Below are 20069 nucleotides of genomic sequence, written 5' to 3'. Positions count from 1 at the left end.
ACGTCATATGAAATGTCTTTGAATGCTTTAAATCCTCCTCAACATCAAACTTTTCTCGTGGTTCCTCTATCCGAGGTAATCGTAGCAAGATGCAATCCTAGCAACGCGTGAACAAACTATGCCGCTTCTGTAACCAAGAGGAAACGATTCAATAGGTCTTTATAACTTGCCTGATGGCTACGTAATGTGTGACGAGTGATTTCGTGGCGCCTAATCTTTTGCCACTGCTCGTATTTTTAGCATGTTTTGAAAGTGGCTGATGGTTACATAGATGAACTAAAAAAAAGACAGTGGCTGTCAACCAAATTAGAACATATACATTACAAGATGCTTAGACGGATGCTTACGTAAATAAACCAAGCATTTTTTTAACCACCAATACTTATTTGTATGGGAAGGTGTCAAGTTAGACGTCTTTCTAGTATAAACAAGCACCAGTGTTTAAAAAAACAGTTAATTTTTCTAAACACTTTACCAAGCATTTTGCATTGTACTGGCCTAAAATCCAAGCTGTGCACTCAGTTTGGGCTCACGCACCCAACGGCCGCCGTGGCTCGCGTCGTCTCGTGACACCCGAAACAGCACGAGGCAAACCAAACAAACCAAACCGGCCACGCTGCGGGCCTGCGGTGCGGACGGCGCCGAGATGACGAGCGCCGGATTCGGCCGAGCACGTCGCGTTGGCATTGGCAGGCACCCCCGGCCCGCCCGGGGCCGGCCACTGTCGTTTTCGCTCGTTCCACTCAGGTTCTCTCACGCGTCCCACCAACCAGCCCCCGCCCATCCGCGGACCCGCCGGCGCCGCTACGCACACGCCCCGCCCGCCACACAGGACTCTCCTCCTCCCAACTCCAATCCACTCGCTTTCCTCCACAGTCCACGGCCCCCGCCCCCGGAGCCGATACCCCGTCCCTATCGCCGCCGGCCACTCGTCGTTCCCCGCCGGCCTCCCGTCTCGGGTAAACTCCCCCCTCCCCTCCCCTCCCCTCTGCCTCTGCTTCTCCTCTCTGCTCTATCTTCTCCACTGTCTCTGCGCCTCCCCCTCCAGATTTGCCCACCGCGGGCCTCATCCACCACCTCGCCATCTTCTCCAAATCCTGGCCTCCCCTAGCTCTCGCCCCCTCTCTACGCAGCTCTCCCTCTCTCTCTGTATCTCTCCCCGACCAAGCCGGCCGCGGCGGCAGATCGGGCGATGCCCCGTCGAGCTGCCTCGCTGGCCTGCCCCGACGTCTCTGCTCCTGTCGTTCAGTAGCGGCGGCTGGCAGGGGAGCGAGCAACGCAGCTGCAGGGCCTGCCTTCGAGTAAGTGGCGCGTCGTCCGTTGGGAAGGCTCCGAGCTGGTTGTTGTGGTATGGGCCAGGGGAGTCCCGATCGCTCTGCTAGGTATGGGGGATCTCGGGTGCGATCTGGGGAGCAGCTAGATTTGGGGGACAGTATAGGGAAGTAGTTGGAGAGCTTTTTTTTATTTTGTTAACGGAACTAAAATATAACTACGGGGAGTTGTTTGGGGGCATCTCTTTGATTGCCCTTAGTTTGCGCTGGACTGACGAGTAGTCGTGATATGGAGTGGCATCCCGATTTCAGTGATGTTGTTTGGTTCTCATGAATGCCCCCATCAAGATTTCGTTATCAGCATAGCTGAAAGGCATCTGTATCAACCTGTGAGTTAAGCTTTTATGAATGGACATGGACATTTTCTACCATAGCCTAATTGATTTTATAATTTGCCTTGACGAAAAACTGCATACATGTATACAGACGTGCATTCTCCTTTTCGATTAACATCTAGTCTTGTAGGCACTCTCAGATGTTTTGGGCTATGGCATCACCCTGAACTGCAAGCTGGCCATGCAAATTTATTTTCTTAGAGTTACTGTTTGTCGAAACCACCTGCTTCTATCAATTTTCTCTTGGATCTAGGGTTTACTATGCATTATAGACTACTTCATATGTTCCAAAATGTTTCACAAAGCATGTGGCAGGCTTTTGGTAGTCACTTTTTTTTTTTCATTTTTGTTTTTTTTCTTATACATTTGGATGAAGGAGCAGAAGATACTGTTGCGTAAACTGCGCAAGTCACTAATTGACATTAGCATGCTTATGTATGATTTGATTTATTCTCTGCAGATACCATTCCTCCCATCACAGGTGAAGTTTAGATGGAGCTGGGGATGTGAATTTCAGAAAGGATAAGTTTTTCACATTTAATACCACATGATGAATGGTTCCACTGGTTCCCGGAATCATGTGAATGGAAAGCAGGCGCAAAGTGTTGATTCTCCTCGTCCTTCCATGCTGAACAATGGACCAAAACACCGTCCATTGACTACATTCAGACGCTGCCGCGGTGTATTGTGCTTGGTGATTATGCTGTTAACAGCATTTATGATGATGGTTTACCTGGCCCCTGTCACTACTTTCCTTCTGCGGTTTTTCAGTGTGCATTATAGCAGAAAGTGGACATGCTTTATGTTCGGGATGTGGTTAGCCATGTTTCCTTTTTTGTTTGAGAAAATTAACAGAACCAGGTTTGTTTTCTCTGGTGAAAGTGTACCCCCAAAAGAGTGTGTCTTGCTGTTTGCTAACCACAGAACTGAGGTCGACTGGATGTACTTGTGGGATCTTGCATTGAGGAAAGGCCGTTTGCAGTCTATCAAGTACATCCTCAAGAAAAGTTTGATGAAGTTGCCTGTTTTCAACTGGGCATTTCACATTATTGAGTTCATCCCAGTTGAGCGGAATTGGGAGATTGATGAACCATTAATCCGAAGCAGGCTTTCGGGATTGAGGAACCCCAAGGACCCCCTTTGGCTGGCAGTTTTTCCTGAAGGCACAGATTACACGTAAGATCTACGGTCTACGCCCGTGTTTATTACTAAATGTTTGTCAATTCAGCTGCATTGTTGGCAAGCATTCCAGTCTAATGAAAGCACTTTTGAGTATTCACTTTTCAATATTCTATCTGTTCATTTTTTGGGTATTAGTCGGTAGCACAGATGATAAGGCTCCAGAGTTTGCATTTTCTTGAACAAATTTCCATATTGAACATACTAATCGCTCTTTTGCTTGTACAATAGCATTCTGCCTTTAAAATAAAATAAAATTGGTGTAACTTATCCCCTTTTTTGTTGATTTGGATGCTGATTGTGCTAATATCTCAGTGAGAAGAAATGTCTGAAAAGTCAAGAGTATGCGGCAGAACATGGTTTGCCTATACTGAAAAATGTCCTCCTTCCCAAGATAAAGGGTTTCAATTGCTGCCTGCAAGAGCTGAGGAGTTCCTTAGATGCTGGTAACCATCTGTCTCCTCCCTTCAAACCCTTCTTCAGTGTTTTTCACTTCACTCTTTATTTTAGCATCTGTAAGGAATCATCATTTGGGGCTGCCATTTTCTGCATCTTAGGATTTGTGCATTTATCAGAAGATAATGCTTTCTGGTGGACACCTTTGGTCTGTTCAAATTATTGTCAGTCAGACCGACCTGTCAGCTTTGCACAAAACTGTGTTAATCCTAGTTGTCAACGAGCATTCCAAGTATGTTCAACACACCAGGTATCCTGGAATGACTGCAGTAGATGGAGCTAAAACCACATAATGCAATTGACTTGTACTGGAACTTCTTACTTCTCAAACACATCACTGATGACTTCTGGGCAATGTGATTTACTTGAAATACCTAGTATTATGGAACATGATACTTTAATGTGGTTGACCATGAACAGTTTGCAATATTTTTCTTTCATAATTTTCTCTTTTGGTTGCATGACTTGCATCTTTCTGTTTAATGCAGTTTATGATATCACAATTGCATATAAACATCGGCTTCCCACTTTTCTTGACAACCTATATGGTGTCGATCCTTCCGAAGTCCACATCCATGCTGAAATCATTCAAGTCTCCGACATACCCACATCGGAAGACGAAGTATCTGACTGGCTCACGGAGAGGTTTAGACTGAAGGACGAACTTCTGTCCGACTTTTTGAAACTAGGCCACTTCCCTAACGAAGGAACTGAAGAAGATCTATCCACATTCAAGTGCCTCGCGAATTTTGTAGCAGTGATTAGCATGTCAAGCTTCTTCATGTATTTAACCCTGTTTTCGTCCGTGTGGTTCAAGGTTTTCGTAGTGTGCAGCGCTTCTTTTCTTACGCTTGCCACCTGCTACTCTATTCATATGCCCCAGCTCATATGTTTACCTGAGGTTGGCTCCCATGCCAAGAAATCTTGAACTTGGTGTAACTTGTAACTGGAAGCTGTGTATCAGCATGCAGCAAAGAGATCTTTACTTGCCTATGCGTTGCTCGTGCATCAGTATTTTCTTTGCACATATGATCAATGGCATAAGAAACTATTTTGTTTTGTTTTTTTTATCTCAGCAGGAAAATGGAACATGGCGTTTTGGCTCCCGGTGGAGCACATGCTCCAAGGATACACAAGTAAAATAAAAAAAAATAAACAGCTAGAAATATAAAATAAGAAAGATAGATGCAGTACTCTAAAAAACAGTAAATTTGCTCCTCTAATCCAGGATCCAGAATTTATATTTTTCTTTCGAAAATTTATTTACCAGCATATAAGACTCGGACATATAGATGTGTAATTCTTTTGGACGTTTGGAATGTTCATTTCCTTCATCAGGGAGTTGTCTTAGCACCAATTTGAATTATCGGAAAATCTCTTTATGATAATTTTACATAAATACCATATATGATTGGAAACTTAACAGCTGGACGTTTTGTTGCATTCATTATCAGCGGATCGCCCATTAGGAGCAGAAATGAGCATGGTTTCCCTTTCCAAAGACACAGACACAGGATTAGCTGCGAACACTTTGTTCTTTATTAATCATTTGTAAACAGGGAAAGCATTTAACAACCAGGTCGTTGTAGTATAGTGGTAAGTATTCCCGCCTGTCACGCGGGTGACCCGGGTTCGATCCCCGGCAACGGCGTTTTAAATTTTTTACGTCTGCAAATCGAAATCGTTTTTCTTTCCCAATCTGCAAATCGAAATCGTTTTCTTTCCCAATCTAAATACTCTGCTGCATCCTCTCTTCTTGCCCGTTAATTATTTACGTCAATGTCCACAGATTCTCGGATTGGACACGAGTCCGGCCCCAGCCCGGAGTCACTCCTCTATAAATCTGGGCACGGGGAACGGGTCGATCACCCCAACTCATTCAATTCCCATCTGCGATCTTCCCTCACCCCTTGCCTCCCTCGATTTTACGACCCGCCCACAAGAAACTCCATCGATCGCACTCCATGGACGAGAGGATTGCGATGAACCGGGACGACCCCGCCGCGGACGCGGCTGCAGTCCTGGTTCTGGCGGGCTACGGCGTTCTTGATCTTGCGACGCCGCCGCCGCCGCCTTCGGGTTTTGCTGCGGCGGGCGGGGAACAAGAAGATGCCGCGGTTCTTGCGGATGGGGAGATGGAGGCGGTGGATTCCGATGACGACGACAGCGATGACGCGGCAGGTTCGTCTTCGCCGTGCCCGTGCGACTGGTGCCGGAGCCAATCGATCCTCTCGGGCGAGCAACAGCCGGAGGAAGAACCCCAGGAGGCGCGCCTCGACGAGGCGTTCTACGGCAGCGACGATGACGATGACGACGAGGTCGACGTGCCGCTCAAGATCGACGGCGGCGATCAAACGGCCTGCTCAAGCCGTGAGTCGAAATCGATGCCTCTAATCCCCCGGCGTTTCGTCCCGCTCCCGGAAGGCCGGAACTTCGTCGGCCCGGCCCCGCGGTTCGCCTCGGCTGGGAACACCGCCGGCTTCCTGCGGGTCTACGCCGAGGACGAGGAGACCCACGAAGAAGAAGAAGGCAAGAAGCAGCGGAAGGAGATCCTGGTGCTCTACCGCTGCACCCGCTTCGTCTCCAACGGCAGGAGAGGCGGCCGTGGCGTGAAGGCGAGCGGGGGCGCGAAGCTGCACGAGCTGCGGTTCGTCGTCCCGGACACCGGCGACGCGGCGGGCTCGCTGCCGTGGGCCGGGTCGTCGCTGGCGCCGCTGATCTACCCCGTGCGCCACAGCAGGGCGCTCCAGGCGCTGTGGTCGCGCTTGGTCTCCACGGTGCGCGTCCCGCCGCGGGCGGGGCGCGTCCAGGTGCTTGCCGATGTCGGCATCCTCCGGCGCCGGGACTACACACCGAGGCGCATGGAGCGCGTGCGCGCCAGGCTGGAACGGATGATGGCCGCACCCTGGCCCGGGTACCACGTCGCCATGGAGCTGCAGCTGCCCGAGCCAGTTCTTCTGGGCGCGAACGCAGAGGCCGCCGGCGACGAGGAGGACGACACTGACGGTGGGCGGCCGGCGAAGAGGAGGAAGGTCGTGGCGGATGTCGCCGGGCAGGAGTGCCCCGTTTGCTTCGAGCTGCTCGAGAGCGGCCTCGCCGCGTGGCCCGGGTGCTCCCTGCCCCATGTCTTCCATGGCGAATGCTTGGAGCTCTGCCTCAAGGAGAGCGAGGCGTGCCCCATCTGCAGGCGCAAGCTGTCGGCTCCGACAGATGGATGAATGCTAAGCGAGCGACAGACAAGCTGTAGCGTTTTTTGAAGGGAATGCAGTTGCATCTTCCTTTATGCAGCTAGAACAAGTTTCCTTCAGATTTTGTTGTTGTTTCAAGAATTCTTCAGAGATGAACTGAACTAGGTTATGAGATGTATTTGATGGGAACATACCACTGTAAAAAAACCATGTTTGATCAATGGAGAAATGTATGTTGAATTATGCATCACGTTTTCTGCTTTTCTTAGCATCAGTCAAAACTTTCATAGTCCAGTAAAGAAAGTAGCTTTGGATTAACAGAGACTGGACAGTAAACGAGAATCATGTACATGATGTTCAAAGGTTGCAGAATAAAATTGTGATATGCAGAATGGTAGAATATTTTTTTCATCATGTAGTCTACGTACATCAGCCACGCCAATTAATTCTTACTAACATGTGGCATGCCGTAAGAGGTATTTTACATGAACATATGCCATTCGTACCTGTTGTTTCAGTGTTCCACTAAACCTCTGGAAATTGTTGCCTATGCCATATGGGATCCCCTGAGTAGAATTTTTTTATCCTTTCCCTTTCTACACATTTAACTCCTACTCAGTGTGACGTGCTCTCATCAGCAGCCTACCGGTCTCCAATCTCCGCTGCTCGTTTGGATGTATATACGTGTCATGCTTGGTTGCTAGTTAGTCCGTGCGGTAGTGTGCGTCACAGACTCAACGGGACCGAGGGGCGCACGTAAAGAATTTCCTTTTTCCGTCCTTTTTTCTGTCTGATAGTACTGGTACATATTGCGTGCAACTCGTTACCGAATGTTGTGATAAGATCGTAATTATTCCTCTCATTTTAAATTCTTGACTCAAATTTGCTCAAATATGAATGTATCTATTCTTAAAAAACGTCTAGATATATGTAATATTTCGACAACAATTTAGAATCGGAGGGAGTACATCTTAGCTTTGTGGAGTAGCAGCACACAGCCTAGAAGTGGAAACCATTTCGGGGCCCTAAACTTCTAACCGTCTAACCTGTACATGTAAATTTGAGCATTTACATCTTTTCCGTGATCAAAATTTAGTACACCGAAGGAGGATGAATGTTAAGGTTTTATCTCTTTGAAGAGTATCTAACCTTTGCGAGCTAGCTGGATCGTACTAGTTTCTACCACCTGTCATTCATCTTAGAGATAACTTCATATTTGCCGGTCAAAATTTGGCCACATGTCCAAATGACACTCAGATTTTGCCTGTTTCAAATATGTCGTTCAAATTTTGCACGGGGTACGAATATGCCACTGCTGTTAGTCGATCGTTAAGTAAGATATGAAAAGACAATATTGCCCCTGCGTAGTATGTTGATTTTCCTTTTTTTGCTCCTAGTACGGTAGTTTTTACCGAATACGGCCAGCGTATATACCTACCGGCCAAGACCGACGTACGAAAATACAAGTCAGCTACGTACGCGATTCTACCATCGGTAAGAAATGAAACACGACACACATGCAGCGGCCAGCGGCGCATGTACGTGCGTGTGCATGCAGGAGTCCTTGTGCTGCCTGTGTCTAGCTAGGCAATTCGCGTGGACTTGGTGAGTTTTAGTGTACGTCCTGGCCAGGGCAGCATACAACATATGTGCGTTTGAGTTTGGCCGAGAGCTAGCTAGGAGCTAGAGCTAGCCCCGTGAACCAGGAAATGATCACAATCGCATTCTTAATTAGGCCGTGCAAACAGGCCGCGGAGCGCATGCATGAAGAGCTCTGACCTGTGTGGACGCAGGACCATATTGGTCAATATAAAAAACCGATAATTGTTTAGGTCTTACGTAACGGTCAACTAAATGGAGTGGCATATTTGAACCCATGCAAAATTTGAATGGTATATTCGGACCGGAAAATTTTGAGTGGTATATTCGGAACCGGAAAATTTTGAGTGGCATTTGGACATATGCGCAAAATTTGGATAGCAAATATGGAGTTCTCTCTTCATCTTAACCTTACCTCAATGCATGTTATTCCTAGCTACTTAGCTAGAATGTGCAGCTTGGAGCTCATGGAGTCAAGCTCGAGCTTCAGCATGCAGCGAGTCTCGGACAAAGGGGATATAAGATAATTTCACGCCTCGGCACCAACAGCTTATATCCCTGTCCATCCACGATTTTGTTTCAAAAGGAGGAAGTGAGGAACAATCCTAAAACGTCTGCATCAATCCATGCACACAACCCTTTAAAAAGAGGGACACTCTAATCCACATTGGTATGGTATAAAACTCGATCTCATCGATCTAGGTTTTGGCAGTGTCTAGCTCCCGCATGACCAATAACTCCTTTTGTAACATCTACAGCCCCTCCTCTCCATCTGAACCCCTTCAACGGACACCAAACATTTCCCAACATGTATCGAGTGTACCTTGGTTTGCCAGTTTCTTATCTGAGAGCAATTTCCCAATCGCCTATGGAAGCCATGTCACTTCCTTGTATGTGGGATTGTCTCTCCGCATTTGAGAGTATCAGCTTCCTCGTTAGCCCCTCAACTCCTTCCGTCGCCATCAAGCCACATTAGATCTTGTCGAGCCCCGGGAAACAAAGAGCGATTTGGACGAGGTCCATTATGGCGGCGCAATTAATCACCAAACACAAAAGGTTTTAATTGGAAACTGGATCAATAAGATTAGGGTTTACACCGCCGCCAACAAAATATAAGTGTCGGCGCGTAAAACTTGGATTAGGGTTTATAAACTCCCAAGCAAACTTGAAAGGGGTAGCTAGGGATGGAGGGTGGGGATGGGGGAGACTACGACTAAGGGAGAGTAGAGGACATATTCCTTGGCGGCGTACGGCCAACCGCGAGCAGCCAGGGACCTCTTGTCCAAAGACAATGGATTTACAACGGTCCTGTATAATATTTTGGAAAGCATTGATATCACAAGCCTGGCATTAACGGCATTTAATGTTTTCCCTCTTCAAATCGTAGAAGATTTTCTTTCCCAGTCTGCATGCTCTGCTGTATCCTTCCTAGCAAGCTCTCTGTACGACCTGGAGTGCCTCTATAAAATGAGCACGAGGAGCGGGTGGAAGAAGCCAACTCATTCTCTTCCCATCTGCGTTACTCATCCCCTTCCTCTCCTCTCCTGCAACTCTCGCCCCGTGCCTCCCTGTCCCATCCCAGGGTTAGGATGCCGATCATGAACCGGGACGACCCCGCCGCCCCCGCCACCGAAGAAGAAGAGTCCTCGCCGGTTCTTGCCGATGAGGAAGAGGAAGAGGAGCGCTACGCCGACGATGACGAGGCGGAGAGCGGCGACGGCGAGGGAGAGGAGCGCAACGCCGCCGCCGACGATGACGAGGCGGAGAGCGAGTACGACGACGAGGTGGACGTGCCGCTCAAGACGCTCACCGACGACTCCAAAGCGTTCCTAGCGGGCGGAAACATGGAGCTGATGACCCGCCGCTGCGTCATCCTCAACGGCCTGAAACGCGACCTATCGCCGCGGTTCGCCTCTGCCGGGAGCACCGCCGGCGTCCTGCGGGTCTACACCGAGGAGAACCCCGTAGAGGGCGAGCCTCCGCAGAGGCAGATCATGCTGCTATACCGCTTCACCCGCTTCATCTCCTCCGGCTCCGGCGACGGCGTGGCGGTGCGCGGCTTCAGGAGCACGAAGCTGCACGAGATGCGCTTCGCCGTCCCGGACGACGGCGACGCCGCGGCCTCGCTGCGGCGCTGGGCCGGGCCGGCGCTGGGCCCGCTGATCTACCCCGCCAGCCATGCCTGCCCGCTCGAGGAGCTCTGGGCCAGGTTGGTCTCCGACATGCGCGTCCCGCCGCGGGCCTGGCGCGTCTACTTGCGCGCCGACGTCGGCATCCTCCGGCGCGGGGACTACACGACGAGGCGCATGGGCCGTGTGAGTTACTACCTGGGAGGGATGACGGAAGAGACCTGGCCCGTGTCTATGTACCACGTCGGCATGGAGCTGCAGCTGCCCGAGCCAGTACTGCGGCGGCCCTGCGAAGACGAAGCCAAAGGCAAAGGCAAAGGCAAGGAAGAGGAAGATGAGTGCTCCGTTTGCTTGGAGGAGCTCGAGAGCGGCCTCGCCAAGTGGCCCGGGTGCTTCCAGCCCCATGTCTTCCATGGCGAATGCTTGGAGCTCTGTCTCAAGGAAAGCGAGAAGTGCCCTATCTGCAGGCGCAGGCTGTCGGCTCCAGTAGATGGATGAATGTTAATTAAGCGATAGACAAACTGTAGCTTGTTTTTTAAGGGATTGTAGTACTCCGTAGTATCTTCCAGTCTGCAGCTAGAACAAATTTCCTTCAGATCAATTTCTTTGTTGTTTCAAGGATGCCATTCTTCAGTTATGAGTTTTGCATTTGATGTCAACTTGGTGTGGAAATGCATGCATGTTGAATTATGCAATTATGCAGCACCTCTTCTTCTTTTTTGTTTCTGTTTGAGACGCAGCATCAGTCTAAACTTCCATACTCAAGCAAAGAAAGTAGCTGGTCGCAAAAAAAAAGTAAAGAAAGTATCTTTGGATTAACAAAACACTAGACAGTAGTAGATGATAAATCGTCTACATCAGGTTCAAAGGCTGTCGAATGTCATTGTTACATAGATACGTTAAAAAAAATACGCAACCCGGCCTGGGTGTACTTCGAAACCATGCATGGTCAGGTCAGAAGCGATAACAAAGAAAGCAATATAATATAATATTGTAGATATTCACAATCCTGCTAATCTGTTACACGTGCGTCGATCTCTAGCCATCTGCTGCCAATCCTCAGAAGATTGCTAGGCTTCAATCCTATTTCCTAGAGCATGTGCAACGAGGCGCAACGTAGATCTTCAGAGTACGTGCTACTATCTACTCCGTAGCTTATACCGCTTTTGCATCTGCCACAAAGCCCACAGCCCCACGACACTCCTGTTTAACCTGTCGCATGCCGTGAGAGGTACTCGTATTTTACAAGAACATATGTCAGTCATTTCTGATTTTTCAGTGTCCCATTAAACCTTTATCTCTTGAAATTGTTGCCAATGGCATACTGATACGGGGATAATACCCAGAAGTATCCATGTAATAGAAATTAACTGTATCTTTTCCCACCGATCAGTTGGGAAGTTTAACCTGTTCTGCAGATTTCATTAATTAGTGATGTATGTAAAGATGGCTATAGAAATTGTTGCTCGTAGCAACGGATTCCACGCGCTACTCCACTCTGGTCTACCTTGCTCTATTTCTTTTGAAGTTTTTTCTTTATTTTTATGTTTTTTTTACGAAATTTTATTAACTTGTTTGTCTTCGGTGCAGTTAAGTGCTGTGAGTCATATTTTTTCCTTTTTCATTATGTTCCTTTTTTAAGCTTAACGCGGGAAGAAAAATCCCAGTAAATTAGAGGGTGAATATGTCGGAGCCCTGAAGGTGCACTTGAAAGTTAGCGAATAGTCTCAACGGGGACACGTGGGAGGGACCTAGGCCCAGGGGCGCCCTAGGGCATGCCCGTGGGGCCACCACAGTGGCCGCCGCATCTGATTTTTGGCATTATCCGTTACCCTAACCGACACACTCTCTATAATCCCCACCGACAAATGATGCCAGGAAAGGACCGAAGGAGGTAGAAAACAATAGCGAGCAAAACTACCAAAAATCTTGCCACCAAAAGAAGGTGTATATCAAAGGGGAAACGGCGTTGTAATCGCCTCTGAAGGCTTCTTCAAGCCCACTTCATCAATTTCCAGCTAATCTAGTTTCTAGGTAGTAGCTCTTCTGGACTTTGTGTCCATGGACCATGGTAATAGCTTGTATATAAAATCTCTCCATGCACTTTCTTGTTTCGTCATACTAGCAAGTTGTCCATGGTAAGCTACGGAACCCCAAGGAGACAATGTGAGATATTGTTTACTTAGGTTAAAAGTTTAGCTAATTCACTTATATAGTTTTACCGAGAACTACATGGATGAAAGGATAATTGCACACGTACAAATCATATTATATATGTGCAAGAAAAACTACTACAAGGTCTCTAGCTAGACCCTAGACCCAAAACCGCCCGATAGGATTGGGATATTCATTTGGGATATGTTTGTCAGAGCTAGCTACGAAGATGTTCTGAAAGTCACATACAAGCCATGAAATCTGCTATGAAGGCTTAGGCTTAGATATGTTTAGCGCGAGTGAAGGTCACAGACAAGCCATGATATCTGCTATGAAGATGTTCTGAAATAAAATGAACTATTCCACGAATGATGTTTAGGTGGGGATTGATCGTGCTATATGCGGCTGCCGGCAGCCTATTGCGGCCAAAGCGGACAAGCCCAGTGGGCGAGCCATTGAGCCAATGCAACATCAGGAAAACAACATGCAAGAAGTTACACATGCCGCGTCGCATGCTATTAGGTGGGTTGCGCCGCAGCTAGCAGCATCAAGAACCGAGGCCACTTCGGTGGTGCTCGGGGCTTATTAGGTGGGTCCGCCATGTCCGCTTCACAGAGTGCAATCTTTTTTTTTGAAAAAACACAGAATGTACACGAGTTAGGTCCTGAAATAAATCCAGAAAAATGCGAGCACCCACGTCAAGTCGGAGACTTGAACCTGAGCCACAAGGAACCAACCACCTGAGTTAGGCTCAGCTCGCGCTTCACAAAGTGCAATCAAACCTGATCTGGACATAATCTGAATTTACACGTTATTTATTCCTTGGAGGAATGACTTGAGTTGTCGGTCGTATAGTTCAAATGGGATAGATAAAATTAATTAAAGGTAACAATGTTATTTACTCTTTAATCCTTCAAAAGCAAGCAGTATAGCACACAAATTCGGCATAAAGGCCGCGCTAAGAAGAGAAAGTGAAAGGCATGCATTACGGCAAGAAGAAAACGAGTGGGAATTTAACTACCAGGAATGAGCAACACCACACCACACACACATATGGACGGAAAGAACATGCGCTGCGCACACTGTCGATAGTATATATGTAGGAGTGAATGATCCATCAAGCCAAAACGCGACAAGAAACAAACAAGACCGAGGAAACAAAAGATCCCTGCAGTGTGCTCGATCCCGTGTTTTGAGCTAGCTAGTTAAAGCCAACAATCACACGCGCGACCGGTTACAAGAACGAGGGTGCCGTATCGATCGGTAAATATGGTGATGAATGGCAGGGCCACGCTCCGGCCTCCTCGTTCTCTTCCACGTGATCGTTGCAAGCGGGGACAGGCAGCACCTATATAGCCATGCTTGCTGAGGAGAAGGCCACCCTTCTGGCGTTCAAGAGCTGCCGTCCCCGTCGGTCCTGGCCGACTGGAACGAGTCCAACGACGACGTATGCGGCGGCTTCACCGGCCGGTGTCTCTTTGCGATATACAGGACGCGGCAGCACGTTGTCAGGCTCTCTCTAAGCCACATGAGCATCTACGGCACCATTCCCCGGCCCGGTCGTCGGCCACCTATCGCGCCTCCGGAGCCTCGACATCTCATACAATTACTTCTCCGGAGCTCTCCCGCTGTCCGTGCGCAACCTCACGGGGCAGATCCCGGCCGATCGAGTTCTCCAGCCTCCGCAGCCTTGCCAGCCTCGACCTCAGCCGCAACCAGCTCAGCGGCAGCATATATACCGCCGGTCCTGTCCGAACTGCCTAGCATCTAAGCACTTCCTTAGCCTCGAGTTTAACCATCTGTCAGGCCGTATATATACCTCCTGCTCTCTTCCAAAACTACAACTGCACGTCTCTCTGGCTGCTGGATGTGGATCGAGGATAACTCGCTCGCCGACGAGCTTCCGACCGACATCATCTCGGGCAAGCAGGGCCTAGCTTATCTGCATTTGTCCGACAACAGGTTCTGGAGCCAACCTAGAGCCCTTCTTCACTGCAGTATCAAACTGCTCACAGTTACTAGAGATAGAGGCCGACTCCGTGGGGATGGGCGGCCGGCTGCCGAGCCGCTTCGGCTCCATGCTCCCGCGGAACCTGTCGCACCTCTTTCTGGCCGACAACTACCAGATCAAGGGCTCGATTCCTGCCGACATGGGCGACCTGAAAAACCTTATGCTGGTGGAGATGAACCTCTCGAGCAACCAGCTCAATGGGACGACCATCCCAGCGTCCATCTGCGCGTTCCAGAATCTTCGGCTGCTAAACCTGTCCAACAACGCCCTGACGGGCGAGATCCCTCCATGCATATATAGGCCAAGTCAAGACACTCAGCTTGCTGGACCTGTCGGGTAACGCCTTGGCGGCCGGGAAGCATCGCGGACAGCATTGGGAACCTTACCCAACTCAGCATCCTCCACCTGAAAAGGAACCTGCTGTCCGGGGTGATACCGGCCACCCTCGCCCAGTGCATCAGCCTCCAGCGCATCCATCTCTCTCGACCAACCGCCTTGGCGGCGAGGTACCATAGGAGTTTTTCCAACATGTGTTTATGAACCTGTCGTGAAAGAGGGCTTTTGGACATCCAACTCAACCCGAACGTATATACACGGGCATGTTCATTCCAACATTCACCCTCCTAGACGAACACAAATAATAATAGCCTCACAGTCAGAGTCACTAAACATGGATTATCTTCTAACCGTGTGCACTTAGTGGTTACGTACGGAGCCTGAAATTCGACCCACCCGGCAGTAGAATCTTTCAGCCTCCGTGTTAGAAGTAAATTGTGTACTAGACAAGAATGAATCGGTATATTATTGATGATTGATTGTACAAATATATAAGGGATCAAATATGGCAGTTCCTGGAGACAAGACTCCCGAAAGGCAACTTCCGACAGTTTTTGGAGGGATCGTGGGATGTCACAGTTAAGGAGTGATTCTCCTTAATTAATATTTGTTAATTAATCTTAACACTCCTCCTAATCACTCCTTGACTGCATAGAATGATCCATCATCTTTGATTAAGTCTCCTCCAAAAACCCTGTGGGAAAAATGTGAGGAGTGATGTAGGATATGCTGTTGAAACTCCTTTAAAACCCTGTGGGAAAAATAAGGAGAAAATGATACAACATATTATGGTTATTGCCTCTGTTAACTCAATATGAATAAGCTCCATAGAATATCGAGGACAATAATTATGTCGTGTATACTTTCCCTAAAAACCCCGATGGGGAAAACAGAAAGTAAGGCACAAAATCTCATGTTGATATTACCTCGTTAAAAACCTTAATGAGAACCTGTAAAGTAAACTCATAAAGGAAAAAGAGTGTGATATGATGCTCTGAACAGGAATAATTCAAGAAGACACTCCCCCTGATTATTGCATATCACGTAGTCGTCGCATACCAATTCTATGAATGTATTTCTGGAATGTTGCAGTTGGTAGAGACTTTGTGAATAGGTCAGCAAGATTATCGCATGATTTGACTTGCAAGATGTTTATTTTTCCACTCTTTTGGAGTTCATGGGGATAAAACAATTTAGGGGCAATATGCTTAGTGATATTGCTTTTGATGTATCCTGTTTGCATCTGTGCAACACAAGCTGCATTATCTTCATAGATAATGGTAGGTGATTCAATAGAACCAATTCCACATGACATCTGTATGTGGTTTATCATTTTGCGAAGCCACACGCATTCACGTGACGCCTCATACAATGCGATTATTTCAGAATGATTGGTAGAAGTTGCAACCAGAGTCTGTTTTGAAGACTTCCCTGAAATTGCAGTTCCAGCATGTAGGAACACAAAACCGGTCTGCGATCTGGCATTATGAGGATTAGATAAATATCCAGCATTTGTGTATCCAACCATATTAGAGTCCAGATTTCTCTGGGATTGAAAATATAGGCCAAGATCCTTCTTGCCTTGGAGATATCGAAAGACATTCTTTACTCCTGCCCAACGGCGTTTGGTGGGGGCTGCGCTGTGTCTAGCAAGTAGATTTACTGCAAATGCGAGGTCAGGTCTCGTGCAATTTGCAAGGTACATGAGCGCTCCAATGGCACTGAGATATGGAACTTCGGATCCCAACATCTCTTCTCCATCGACCCTTGGCTTGAACGGATCTTTCTCTACGTCTAGAGAACGAACCACCATGGGAGTTTTAGATGGGTAGGATCTATCCATATTGAATTTCTCCAATATTTTCTGAATATAGGCAGCTTGATGTACCATTATTCCTGAGGGAAGGTGTTCGAGTTGGAGACCCAAACAAAATTTGGTTTTACCCAAATCCTTCATCTCAAATTCTGTCTTTAGATGATTGCGCGCTTCATCAATATCTTGTGCGTTGCCAATGATGTTTAGATCATCAACATACACTGAAATGATGCAAAATCTTGAAGAGGACTTCTTGATGAAGACACACGGGCAGTCATCATTGTTGGAATAACCCTTCTGAAGAAGGAACTCACTTAGTCGGTTGTACCACATCTGTCCCGACTGTTTCAAGCCGTATAAAGACTTGTTCAATTTAACACAGTACATATTACGTTTTGCGCTTGCATTCGGGACAGAGATTCCATCGGAAACCTTCATGTAAATGTCCGAATCTAGTGGCCCGTAAAGATATGCGGTCACGACATCCATCAACTGCATAGATAGATGATTTTGCACTGCCAAAGATATAAGGTACCGCAAAGTGATACCACTCATTACTGGAGAATATGTTTCATTGAAATCAATGCCGGGCCTCTGCGTGAAACCCTGTGCTACGAGCCTCGCTTTGTATCTCACCACCTCATTGTTCTCATTCCGTTTCCGGACAAAAACCCATTTGAATCCCACGGGGAAAACATTGGGAGGTGTAGGTATTTCTTATGTGAATACCTTCCTTTTGTTAAGCGAAGCTAGTTCTGTTTGTATTGCTTCCTTCCGTTGAGGTTAGTCGGAGCGTTTTTCACACTCAACGATAGTCCTTGGATCATGATCATTGAGAAGGGTATCAGCAATTGTAGCAGAAAAATATATGTCGACAATCGTAGACTTACGATTAAATGATTCTCCAGAATCGATATAGTTGGTGGATATCTCCTGCACCCTTGGTGACTCTTCATGATTTCCCAATACGCGTGAGTCTGGGTGTTCCGATGTCCCAACCAGTGTGTGCAAACTGTAATTGGGTTGTGGAGGTTGCCCTTCCACCGGGTGTGTACTACCCGTTAGGTGTGTGTCAATGCTAGATTGACTTGCATTTACTGATTTTGAGGATTTTCTCCTCTCTTTCCTTTGCTGCCTGTGAGAAGCAGATTCCTGGTCAGAGGCCGTACTACTCCCCCTCTTTTTAGTGACGGGAAGTTGAGTGGTTTTAGCTGGTACCTCCACTCGTTCGGGCGCATTTCTGGCCAGATTCGAGGATTTCGTAACACCTTTTAAATCAGTAAACGAATCTGGCAGATTATTTGCAAGATGTTGCAAATTAATTATTTTCCGAACTTGGAGTTCAGTCTCTTGGGTACGTGGATCAGAGGATGAAATGGCAATTGCATTCCAATCAATTTCCGGGCATTCTTTCTGGTACTCGAAATCTCCCCCTAATGCCGGGAAATGTTCCTCATTAAAGATACAATCAGCGTGACGGGCTGTGAATAGGTCCCCTGTAAGGGGTTCCAGGTACTTGATAATCGACGGTGATTTGTACCCCACATAGATCCGCAGTTTCCTATGTGGTCCCATGGATGTACGCTGGGGTGGTGAGATCGGGATGTACTTTGCACATCCGAATTTACGCAGATGGGAAATGCTTGGAGGATTCCCACGTACCAATTGCAGAGGGGAAGTACTGTGATATGCAGTAGGTCGCAATTGTATTAAGTCAGCAGCGTGTAAAACTGCATGACCCCAACAAGAGGTTGGCAAGCTACAATTCATTAACAAAGGTCTTGCGTTGAGCTTGATCCTTTTAATCAGGGATTCAGCCAAACCGTTTTGAGTATGGACATATGGAACAGAGTGTTGAACTTCAATCCCCAAAACCATGCAATAATCACTGAAAGCATGGGAGGAGAATTCTGCAGCATTGTCCATGCGAATTGATTTGATTCGACTTTCTGGATAACGGGCCTGTAATTTAATTACTTCCCTCATTATCTTGGCAAATGCATGATTTCGTGTGGACAAAAGGCACACGTGCAACTATCGTGTAGATGCGGCTATCAAAACCATGAAATACCTAAATGGTCCAGACAATGGTTGGACGGGACCACAAATGTCACCTTGAATGCGTTCAAGAAACTGAAGTGGTTCAGCTTGTATTTTGAGGTCCGAAGGCCTCAAAATTAGCTTCCCTGTGGCGCATGATGTGCACACGAAGTCTGATGACTGTGGAAATTTTGATTCACTTAAAGCATGACCAATGGAATTGTTAGGAATTTTCCTCATCATCCCGATACCAGGATGGCCTAGGCGATCATGCCAAGTTTGGAATGCATCAGCATTCTGGAAAATTACCTTGTAAGTAACATGTTCTACGGGCTTGATGTACGTATAGTACAATCCAGACGACAGAGAAGGAATTTTCTAAAGTATTTGTTTGCCATATCCGTAATCTTTTGTGAAGAGTAGAAACTCTTCTTTGTTGTCTTCATGGGTTTCAATGTGAAAACCATTCTTATGGATATCTCGATAACTGATTAGGGTACGTGAAGAATCGGATACAACAAGGCATCCTCGATAGTCACTTGTGTACCATTTGGAAAGGTAAATATGGCACGTCCAGTGCCAACTATTACCGTATCGCGTCCAGCGATTGTTAAAATATCTCCATTCATCTTTTTGAGAGTCTGGATCGTCCCCGTAGAAATCTTTTTTTTTCTCTTCCTCTCGTCAGTTCTCTCGAAGGGGCTCCGAGAACATGCTGATAACGTGTTAGAAGTAAATTGTGTACTAGACAAGAATGAATCGGTATATTATTGATGATTAATTGTACAAATATATAGGGATCAAATATGGCAGTTCCTGAAGACAAGACTCCCGAAAGACAGCTTCCGGCAGTTTTTTGAGGGATTGCGGGATGTCACGGTCAAGGATTGATTCTCTTTAATTAATATTTGTTAATTAATCTTAACACTCCGAACCGTTTTTTTCATTTTTTTTTCTCCTCGCCCATCCAGCCTCCAACGCCGCCGCCTCCTCCCCCCACGGCTCGCCTCTGCCCCGCCACACAGCCCGCCTCGCACACCCCACCTCCTCCTTCCCTTCCCCTGAAGCCGCCGCCCTCTGCCCCGCCTCACCCCGCCTCGCCCGCTTGCCAGTTAGTGCCCCCGATCTCCACCTGCGAATCTGCGGCCGCCGTAAGAGCCACGCGACGAGGCACCGCCGCTGCCGCCAATCCCCCCACACGCGACCCGTCGCCGCTGCCGAGCCCCGCACGGGACCAGGAATTCCGATCGCGACCCGCCGCCGTCTCATCCTCACGAGAGGCACGCGATCCGCCGCCGTCTGCCTTCGCGCCCTCGCGACCCCGCCGTCTCCACGCCGCCACCCCGTACGCGACCCGCCGCCGTCTGCCCTCGCGAGCCCCCGCCGTCTCCACGCTGCCACCCCGCACGCGGCCTGCCGCCGTCCGCCGTCGCGGCCTCGCGAGCCCCCGCCGTCTCCACGCGGCGACTGGGACCCCGGCCCTGCGACCACCGCC

The 20069-nt window shown here is 48.0% G+C and overlaps 2 protein-coding genes and 1 non-coding gene across 7 annotated transcripts; all 3 read left to right on the top strand.

Annotated features, from left to right (window-relative positions):
* Positions 1 to 745: 745 nt before the first annotated feature.
* On the top strand, positions 746 to 4294 carry LOC100822952 (probable 1-acyl-sn-glycerol-3-phosphate acyltransferase 5). 5 transcript variants are annotated; one of them, XM_024459936.1, is made up of 5 exons: positions 746 to 959; positions 2127 to 2842; positions 3161 to 3291; positions 3403 to 3551; positions 3790 to 4294. In XM_024459936.1, the coding sequence occupies exons 2-5, from the start codon at positions 2214 to 2216 to the stop codon at positions 3955 to 3957; spliced, it is 1077 nt and encodes a 358-aa protein (XP_024315704.1). In that variant the 5' UTR covers positions 746 to 959; positions 2127 to 2213; the 3' UTR covers positions 3958 to 4294. The 5 variants fall into 5 exon arrangements, with proteins under 5 accessions (XP_024315704.1, XP_024315705.1, XP_010231202.1 ...); XM_024459937.1 differs by having other exon boundaries at positions 747 to 959; positions 3403 to 3533; XM_010232900.3 differs by lacking the exon at positions 3403 to 3551 and having other exon boundaries at positions 759 to 959.
* Positions 4295 to 4880: 586 nt separating this feature from the next.
* On the top strand, positions 4881 to 4952 carry TRNAD-GUC. The gene has a single exon. It is a non-coding gene; the product is annotated as a tRNA-Asp (tRNA).
* A 226-nt stretch (positions 4953 to 5178) lies between these two features.
* LOC106866161 lies at positions 5179 to 6710 on the top strand. Its single transcript, XM_014898913.2, has one exon. It carries the CDS (start codon positions 5266 to 5268, stop codon positions 6517 to 6519), a length of 1254 nt encoding a protein of 417 aa, XP_014754399.1. The 5' UTR covers positions 5179 to 5265; the 3' UTR covers positions 6520 to 6710.
* The last annotated feature ends 13359 nt before the right edge of the window (positions 6711 to 20069 follow it).

The sequence above is a fragment of the Brachypodium distachyon genome, chromosome 2 (genome assembly GCF_000005505.3).
Source record: "Brachypodium distachyon strain Bd21 chromosome 2, Brachypodium_distachyon_v3.0, whole genome shotgun sequence".
NCBI classification, from domain to species: domain Eukaryota; kingdom Viridiplantae; phylum Streptophyta; class Magnoliopsida; order Poales; family Poaceae; genus Brachypodium; species Brachypodium distachyon.
The sequence above is the reverse complement of the archived record's forward strand: the minus strand, read 5'-3'. Positions and strand labels throughout refer to the sequence as shown.

What these genes read in the sequence shown, in the direction of transcription:
- LOC100822952 (XM_010232900.3), top strand. Translation starts at nt 2,214, where the DNA reads ATGATGAATGGTTCCACTGGTTCCCGGAATCATGTGAATGGAAAGCAG. An exon ending in CCTGAAGGCACAGATTACAC is followed by an intron (nt 2,843 to 3,160) that starts GTAAGATCTACG and finishes CTAATATCTCAG; the next exon opens with TGAGAAGAAATGTCTGAAAA. An exon ending in GAGGAGTTCCTTAGATGCTG is followed by an intron (nt 3,292 to 3,789) that starts GTAACCATCTGT and finishes TGTTTAATGCAG; the next exon opens with TTTATGATATCACAATTGCA.
- LOC106866161 (XM_014898913.2), top strand. Translation starts at nt 5,266, where the DNA reads ATGGACGAGAGGATTGCGATGAACCGGGACGACCCCGCCGCGGACGCG.